At 40.6% G+C, this 7713-nt stretch overlaps 3 protein-coding genes across 4 annotated transcripts; 1 reads left to right on the top strand and 2 right to left on the bottom strand.

Annotated features, from left to right (window-relative positions):
* The first annotated feature begins 122 nt into the window (after window positions 1-122).
* Window positions 123-2548, top strand: LOC6635941 (uncharacterized). 2 transcript variants are annotated; one of them, XM_070210084.1, is made up of 3 exons: window positions 123-211; window positions 511-1239; window positions 1299-2548. In XM_070210084.1, exons 2-3 carry the CDS (start codon window positions 567-569, stop codon window positions 2471-2473), a joined length of 1848 nt encoding a protein of 615 aa, XP_070066185.1. In that variant the 5' UTR covers window positions 123-211; window positions 511-566; the 3' UTR covers window positions 2474-2548. The 2 variants fall into 2 exon arrangements, with proteins under 2 accessions (XP_070066185.1, XP_032292523.1); XM_032436632.2 differs by having other exon boundaries at window positions 134-1239.
* A 137-nt stretch (window positions 2549-2685) lies between these two features.
* LOC6635940 (uncharacterized) lies at window positions 2686-4327 on the bottom strand. The gene is made up of 3 exons (XM_002059256.4): window positions 3279-4327; window positions 3076-3209; window positions 2686-3016 (listed from the first exon to the last, which is right to left on the bottom strand). The coding sequence occupies exons 1-3, from the start codon at window positions 4205-4207 to the stop codon at window positions 2826-2828; spliced, it is 1254 nt and encodes a 417-aa protein (XP_002059292.1). The 5' UTR covers window positions 4208-4327; the 3' UTR covers window positions 2686-2825.
* Window positions 4328-4444: 117 nt separating this feature from the next.
* Window positions 4445-5301, bottom strand: Polr2E (DNA-directed RNA polymerases I, II, and III subunit Rpb5). The gene has a single exon (XM_002059255.3). The coding sequence runs from the start codon at window positions 5223-5225 to the stop codon at window positions 4593-4595; it is 633 nt and encodes a 210-aa protein (XP_002059291.1). The 5' UTR covers window positions 5226-5301; the 3' UTR covers window positions 4445-4592.
* Between the last annotated feature and the right edge of the window lie 2412 nt (window positions 5302-7713).

The raw sequence follows: 7713 nt of genomic DNA, 5'->3' as shown, positions 1-7713 counted from the left end.
CAAATTTATCATGGCCTCCTACTGCATATTTATTTATTTTGAAAATTCTCGCCTGAAAATTTGTTTGTTATCGAAACCTACTGTGATATCGTCTATCAACAGCTCCTAGTATAAGACTTTACCTAAGACGTGACAGTATAACATGTCAAATTGACATTGCCAAGCAGAATTTTTGACAAATCGCTTAATACGCGCGCTTAATTCACACAAGGTAAACACTACAGTTGTTCAGTGATTCAATATTTTACGTTGAAGTTTAAATGGTTTATAGAATTGTCTTCTAACCTCCCTGTGGGAGCTGCGCTTGGGTTGCTTTCTGCGTAGTATTTTATGTATTTGAGAGTGTTGTTGTTGTTTATCTAAAATGGTGTACACGTGCCGCCAGTGGATGTATCGTTTCATCTAATTTATATATACACGTACACCGCAGATTTAGTTTAGCGAACAATTAGAATAGCAATGTTTTGTTTAGCTGCTGTTTTAATTATGTTTTTTTTTTGATTTGATAAGTACACACTTACGCGAGCATCAATTCGTGCACGCAGCCAACTTCACTTAAGAGTAAAATGTGCGCACAGCTAACTTCACGGTATACAAAAATAATAAACAACGAATGGTACACAATGGTTGATAGCGACGAAATGGCTTGCGTCTTAGACGAGCAGCTATTGTTAAACACAAAAAGCAGTGGCAATAAGCGCAATAATCACCAGCGAATGGATGAGGAGAATTTAGAAATGGATCTTAAGACTCCAGTCGAAGGGCACGCAGATCCGCTGCAGGAAACATCTTCGTTGTCATCTAACTTTTTGTGGCTTTTTAATGATGAAGACATTTTGCTAGATGCACAGCTCTCTGAGGAGGTACTGATACCTGGCAAAGGTCGTGGTAAACGTGGGCGGCCTTCAAACAGCGGCGTCAGTTTTTATTCTTGCAGTGGTCACATCTGGAACGTGGATCGTGATGTGACTCCTGTACAGGAGGAACTGATGGTTCCTAGGCAGCAAGCTTGCGGTAAAGGGCCGGCAAGATCCGTTTCCAATGCTGTGGAGTCTTGGATGCTATTATTTGATGATGAAATGTTGCGCATGCTGCTTCGCCTGGTTAACGAGCGGATACGTAAGCGACGAACCAGTAATGCTGCAGAGCGGTCCGTAGATCTCACAGAGCTGCGCTCTTGGCTGGGCTTAAGTTATTTGTGTGGCGTTTTTCGTAATGCGCAGTACAATGGACCGCTGGGTAGTTAAACAGCTATCACGTATAATTTATCCGTTCTCTCACCCTTTCGCTTTTAACAGAGGAGCTCTGGACGCTAGAGCTAGGAAATGCCATCTTTCGTGCTGCAATGTCGCTCACACGCTTCGAGTTTATTGCAAATTGCCTTAGCTATCAGAGTGATAGCAGCTGGAACGATGCACAGCGCCTGTGGCAAAAACTACTTATAAACTGTCGCTCTTATTATGGACCCAGTGGTTGGCTTTGTGTGGATGAGCAGCAGTCTCTTGATAATGTGCTCTTGGCACTCTGCTGTGATGCCAAGACTCTCTATATGACCAATGCGTTACTTACAAAGCCAGAGTTGAAGCCCAATAAGGAACTGATGCAGCTCATTTGCGATTACAAAACCACAGGTCGTAATGTAACGCTATGCTCGGACTTTGTCAGCGTGAACCATTGCGAACAACTGCTGCAATGCAATTTAAGTAGTATTTGCACATTGCCCTCCACTTCGTTGGACTATCCTAAAGCTTGGTCAGGTGGAACCCTTAAAATCGGCTCTAAGAAACTATCCCAGCAATCTGGCGTCGCATTGCTCAGCTGTGGTTTGAACAGTCAATTAAATGCCTTGCAAACGCAACTACACACTTTCCAAACCTGCAACCAATTTTTAGAATTGTCCAACAGATATAGTACAGCTCTGTCTCTGCCTGCAAGTCTGGCGGGAGCTAAGCCTGGCTTATTCCTGCAGTTGCTGCATTTGATGCTCAATGTGGCAGCTGTTAACGCATGGATATTACTCCGACTATCGCCAACCGGCGATGCCAATATGGAGCAACGCGACTGCCAGCGCCAACTGGGACTCTTTTTAACTCAGCAACGCTTACAACGTCGCCTGCATCGTCGGTCTACGAATACATCGCTTGTTATGCGTTTGCAAATTTGTGAGATTTTGGGTCAATCTAGCCAGCGGCTGTTAAGTGAAGCATCGAACGATGCAAAGCACTCAAATGGAATAGGCGTTATTAGTGTGGCTAATGCCATGCTACCCGAAGGTGTCACTTTGGTTAGTCGTTATGGAGATAGGTATCGCCGTTGCAAACCCTGCGCTCGCAACAAGCGTGAAATTAAAGCGCGTTCTCGTTGCCAACAGTGTCAGGTGCATCGATGTGGCAATCATCTAATCTCACGCTGTTATGAATGTATGGGACTTGAAACGTCGCAGTTACCTGGTGGGAACATCAAGGACATTTAAAACTGTCGACATGAGATACCCTTTGAATAATAATAAAATAGTTAAGCAAAAATAGTCTAAAAAAATTGCAAAGAATTTGGTTCAAATTTAGTCAAAGGCTTAATAGTACGTATTGGCCTTAAGTAAATATAAATTTGGCAGCTTGTTAAAGTGATATTGAATAATTTTTTTTTGCCAATTGTCCATTATATTCGTGAGCAAAACTAAAAGTGTTAAAGGTATATAACGTTTATTAAAGGTTTAAAGGTATATGTGCATATTGCTGTAATGCAATAACGGGATGATTGTTGTTGCATCATTTGGTGCTCTACAATTATAATTACGGTTTCAGAGAGTGCGAAACTTATTGCCTCTAAAATTTGTACTGGAACGATTTTGTCTTGTACTTGGCCGCACTACGATTGCCAGCTGCTGTCTCAAATGGATCGCTTTGATCAAGGAAAAGACTAAGGAACTGTTCATTTTGCAGCTCATTCAATGGCATTTCAAGTTCGCTACAGGATTTTACAATTTCAGCACACGCACGCAGGTCCTTGCGCAAGTCTGTAAAATATAAAAATTAGTCATATATCCAGTATAATTAAATAAAGTATGACCCATACATTGATAGTTGAAGAGCAAACTTAAGCAATTTCCACATGCGGTTCGCTGATTGTGCTGCAAAAATACCTCTATTAGACGATGAACGGCATCAATGTTGTGGCGACTCAGGAACGAGGAGCAGAGAGGACTGGCTCTAAAAGAATTATTTTAAGAATTTCGAATATCAATAAAAAATTGGTGGATTAATCAAATTAGTACGCACCTGCGATCCACAAGTTGCTGCAGCTCCTTATAATGTTCGAATAGTTCGCCTGCAGATTTTTGATCACAAAACCAATCACTGGCAAAACACTGTTTCCACACGCACGCCACCACAAATATGTCCTTGTGCTCTCGGTATATGTCACGCGCGACTTCTATAAGAGATACAAGTACTGCTTCGCTTTTCTGGGCCAAAGTCTCCTCTACAATGGTACGAAAGGCAACGCGAATCATGCGTCTGCCCTCTTCTGTATTAAGGCTTCCGCCATAGCCGCGATGCAGCGTCATTAACGCGACATCTGAGTTGCCATTGTGCCATAGGGCAATAGCCTTAAACGGAGCCAGATCCGAGTAAGTGCTTGCAAAAGGATGCTTTAAGTGTCGGCATGTCTCTGTAAGCGATTCCAGCTGCTGAATACGGCCCAATGAGCTCAAATACTTTAAGCAGGAGATAAAAACTTCGTTGCAGGGCAACTGCTGCCAGCGTACGCATTGGCGTATTAAATAGAGAAAGTCAACCTTATTCTTGATCTCCAGCGTGGCTAGGAGCAAATTGTCCAGCTGCGGTTGCGACAGAGATCGTATGTCTAGGCCCAGTTGCGGTGAGCGTAGCGTTTTCAAGTCGCTCATCATACCTTTAGACATCAGACCGACATTCTGTCCAAAGTTCCCTCCGTAATTAGAATCCTCGACAACGGGTTTCATCAGATTTTCTCGCAGCTCCTCCCATTTTTGTGTCTTACGGTTGACCAACTCGTTGGTAAAGCAATCAATGGCATCTAACTGCGTAGAGGACTTGCGCTGCTGTCGCTGCGAAGCACTCGGCCAAAGGAATGCGGTGAGGTAGTTTTGAAAACGTTGCAAGCCCTTTGGCGAGCCGGGTGCTACCGTTGTCGTACCGCTGCTGGTCAGGCGCGTTAGCATGGCCATCTCAGAATGGACGCCACTAGCTGTTTAGCAGACCAGGCACAGACAACACACCTCAGATTGTATAATTGTATTTTCTGTATTTGTTTTTTCTCTTCGCACACTGTTATACCTTTACACTTATCGACAGAATATAAGACTATCGATACATCAATTTTTTGTACCTTTGTTTTATATTGCGAATATGCTAAGTGTATGGAAAGTTTTAATAACTTCTGCAATTAGAAAACGTAACTCATATTTACTGATATATTGATTAATTAGGGTTTATTTTAAAATTATATGTAATTATTTATTCATTTTAATTGAATGCAAGCTTAAAAGAAAATATATATTTTCATTGCGCTTGTTTGATTTTACAAGAGCTGTCAGCCGGTCTGCAAGTCGCTCAGCAAACCAATCGATATGATATATATCTACCCGCTGTTTCAGAGGAACGTATAATTTTCACTACTTGGCCACGCTTCAGGCCAAAGTAGCGTGCGACAGGATCTCCCGCTTGGATCCGCATCAACATGTTCTCCTTTAGCTTATATCTACTAAGTAGCTCTTGTTTATCCTCCGCTGTCATTACCACATGCTCCGGCACCAGCTCGTGCTCTGTAATGTTGATAAGCAGCTCAGACTCCAGAAACTGTTCGAGTATATACTTGGGTGCCATGTCGACCAACGATTGCTTGGCCGAGGGAGTCATGCCACCTTGCACCACGACGATGGCTCTATGAATGTTTTCCTCCTGCATGCGGGTACAGTACGTCTTTATGGTTTTGATGCCAATCTTCGGTTCCTCGGGAAAGAAGACAAACATCTGGTCAGTAGGATCGTCGTTGTGGGCCACCAATACAATCAAATCTGAGCGCGACGGGCGCTTGTCACTGGGTTTGTCGCCAAACATTTCCTTAAACTGCTCCAGAGTCTGGTCCAATTCATCCTGGGTCACAAGGTACCCACGATCGTGGCTTAGTTGCATGATAGTCTTGCGTATTCGCCAAAGTTTATAAGTTTCCGCCTCATCATCCATTGTTATTGAAGTTTTTTATTAAATGTCAGTAAATCAGAGAACCACGCCGCACCAGCGTGGAGGTTGGTCGACTTAATAGTGACGAGATACGATATATCGCGCTATATGGGAGTGTTGCGCAACGCTTAACATTCTTAACTTTGAGCGCGCTCCTATCGAATTTCAAATGTGGTGGAATATTGTCCTATGTTGTCAGTTAGTTACCATGTCGCATAGTCATTGCTCACTGTCATTTTTGTATAATGTCACGTATTGTATTTAATTCATAAGCACACGAGGTATTTTTCTTAATATTTTACGTGTATAATTCAGTTACCGCCAGACTAAAACACGTGCAAAATTTGTAGTATTTCAATACCTGTTAATGTGCTGTCCTATTACCTGCGTGCATGAGGAGAGTGATTTTTAGCTAATAACTAGATTTGTCATTAATATTTTTTGTTATATTATTTACTTCCTTTCTATCTTCTTATTCAGTCATCTCTGCTTATAATGAAATTCCATAGACAATTACGACTGAAATATATTTTGAGTAATATACAGGGTATATTGGTGGTGACAATCTCACAATGTTCACGAGGGGTTCACAATAATTTGAAATATCATAGTATGACTTTCGTATTGGGGCGCCTGGGCACACGTTCACGTTAGCCCTGTCGCCAATGTCACCGCAAAGGACTGACAGTTTATCTAATAGAAAATTTTCTGCACGTTGTGTTTCCAAGACACTTAGTTTCCCCTTTCAACAAATTGTGTGGAAAATATGAATATGAATGTTCACCAATTTTTTATTAATAGAATGCTTATAATATATGCACAAACCTAAAAATATCTCTATAAATAAAACTGTTTGTCCGGGCTGACTGACTGATTGGCGATCAACGCATAGCCCAAACCTTAAGAGCTGGGAAGCTGAAATGTTCACTGTAGTTACCCTTTTTGGGGGTGACGGGGAATTCCACTCCATGTGTGGAAAATCACGAAAAACGTTTGTATGAAACTTCTTTATTTGCTATTTATTTTGCATAGCATCGACGAATAGGCTTGGTCTTTGTTTGATATTAGAAAATAAACATGAATGCATACATCTATACATAAATGCATATATATAAATACACTAGAACACACACGCACACAAACACGCACATACACATATGACAATTATATACTTTCGTATTAAATACTTTATCATTATACTATCTGGTATACATAAATGGTATAACATAAATTTTCTAAAAGAACTTTAAAATAAGTTTGAAACCGGTCTGACGATAAGCCAATTTACTTTTTAGATGCTGATCCAGCCAAACCTTATGAAAATCAGTTAAGTTTTGACCGAGTTATGGGGTATGAAATATTGACCTATGTCTGTATAGGATATTTGAGGGTACAATTTTCATATGCATTTTGACTAAAAATTGTGTTGCCAGATTTAGGTGCATAATTTATCTAGAGGCCAAACCATCAACAAAAAGCCAAACCTTATGAATATCGGTTGAGTTTTGATCATGTTATGAGGGTGGGAAATGTTGACTTTTGTCTATATAGGATATTTGAGGGTACAATTTGCACATGCATTTTGACTAAAAATTGTGTTGCCAGGCTAAGATGCATAATTTATCTAGAGGCCAAACCATGAACAAAACGCCAAACCTTGTGAAAATCGGTGGAGTTTTGACCGAGTTATGAGGGTGGGAAATGTTTACCTTTGTTTATATAGGATATATGAGGGTACAATTTCCACATGCATTTTGACTAAATATTGTATTGCCAGATTAAGATGCAGATTGATCTAGAGGCCAAACCATGAACAAAAAGCCAAACCTTATGAAAATCGGTTGTGTTATGACCGAGTTATGAGGTTGGAAAATGTTGACTTTGTATATATTGGATATTTGCGGGTACAACTTTCACATGAATTTTGACTAAAAATAGTGTTGCCATGCTTAGATGCAGAATTGATATAGAGGCCCAACCATGAACAAAACGCCAAACCTTGTGAAAATCGGTTGAGTTTTGACCGAGTTATGAGGGTGGGAAATGTTGACCTTTGTCTATATAGGATATTTGAGGGTACAATTTTCACATGGAATTTGAGTAAAAATTGTGTTGCCAGATTAAGATGCAGAATTTATCTAGAGGCTAAACCATGATCAAAAAGCCAAATCTTATGAAAATCGGTTGAGTTTTGCCCGAGTTATGAGGTTGGAAAATGTTGACCTTTGTTTATATTGGATATTTGAGGGTACAACTTTCACATGAATTTTGACTAAAAATAGTGTTGCCATGCTTAGATGCAGAATTGATATAAAGGCCCAACCATGAACAAAACGCCAAACCTTGTGAAAATCGGTTGAGTTTTGACCGAGTTATGAGGGTGTTAAATATTGACCTTTGTCTATATAGGATATTTGAGGGTACAATTTGCACATGCATTTTGACTAAAACTTGTGTTGCCAGGCTAAGATGCAGAATTTATCTAGAGGCC

Source organism: Drosophila virilis, chromosome 5 (assembly GCF_030788295.1).
Source record: "Drosophila virilis strain 15010-1051.87 chromosome 5, Dvir_AGI_RSII-ME, whole genome shotgun sequence".
NCBI lineage: Eukaryota > Metazoa > Arthropoda > Insecta > Diptera > Drosophilidae > Drosophila > Drosophila virilis.
Note: the sequence above shows the minus strand (reverse complement) of the source record. Positions and strands in the feature narration are given on the sequence as shown.

Coding starts and splice junctions, on each gene's coding strand:
- LOC6635941 (XM_070210084.1), top strand. CDS start 567: ATGTGCGCACAGCTAACTTCACGGTATACAAAAATAATAAACAACGAA. Junction 1,240..1,298: donor GCAGTACAATGGACCGCTGG/GTAGTTAAACAG, acceptor CGCTTTTAACAG/AGGAGCTCTGGACGCTAGAG.
- LOC6635940 (XM_002059256.4), bottom strand. CDS start 4,207: ATGGCCATGCTAACGCGCCTGACCAGCAGCGGTACGACAACGGTAGCA. Junction 3,210..3,278: donor CAGCAACTTGTGGATCGCAG/GTGCGTACTAAT, acceptor TAATTCTTTTAG/AGCCAGTCCTCTCTGCTCCT. Junction 3,017..3,075: donor TTTGCTCTTCAACTATCAAT/GTATGGGTCATA, acceptor TATATTTTACAG/ACTTGCGCAAGGACCTGCGT.
- Polr2E (XM_002059255.3), bottom strand. CDS start 5,225: ATGGATGATGAGGCGGAAACTTATAAACTTTGGCGAATACGCAAGACT.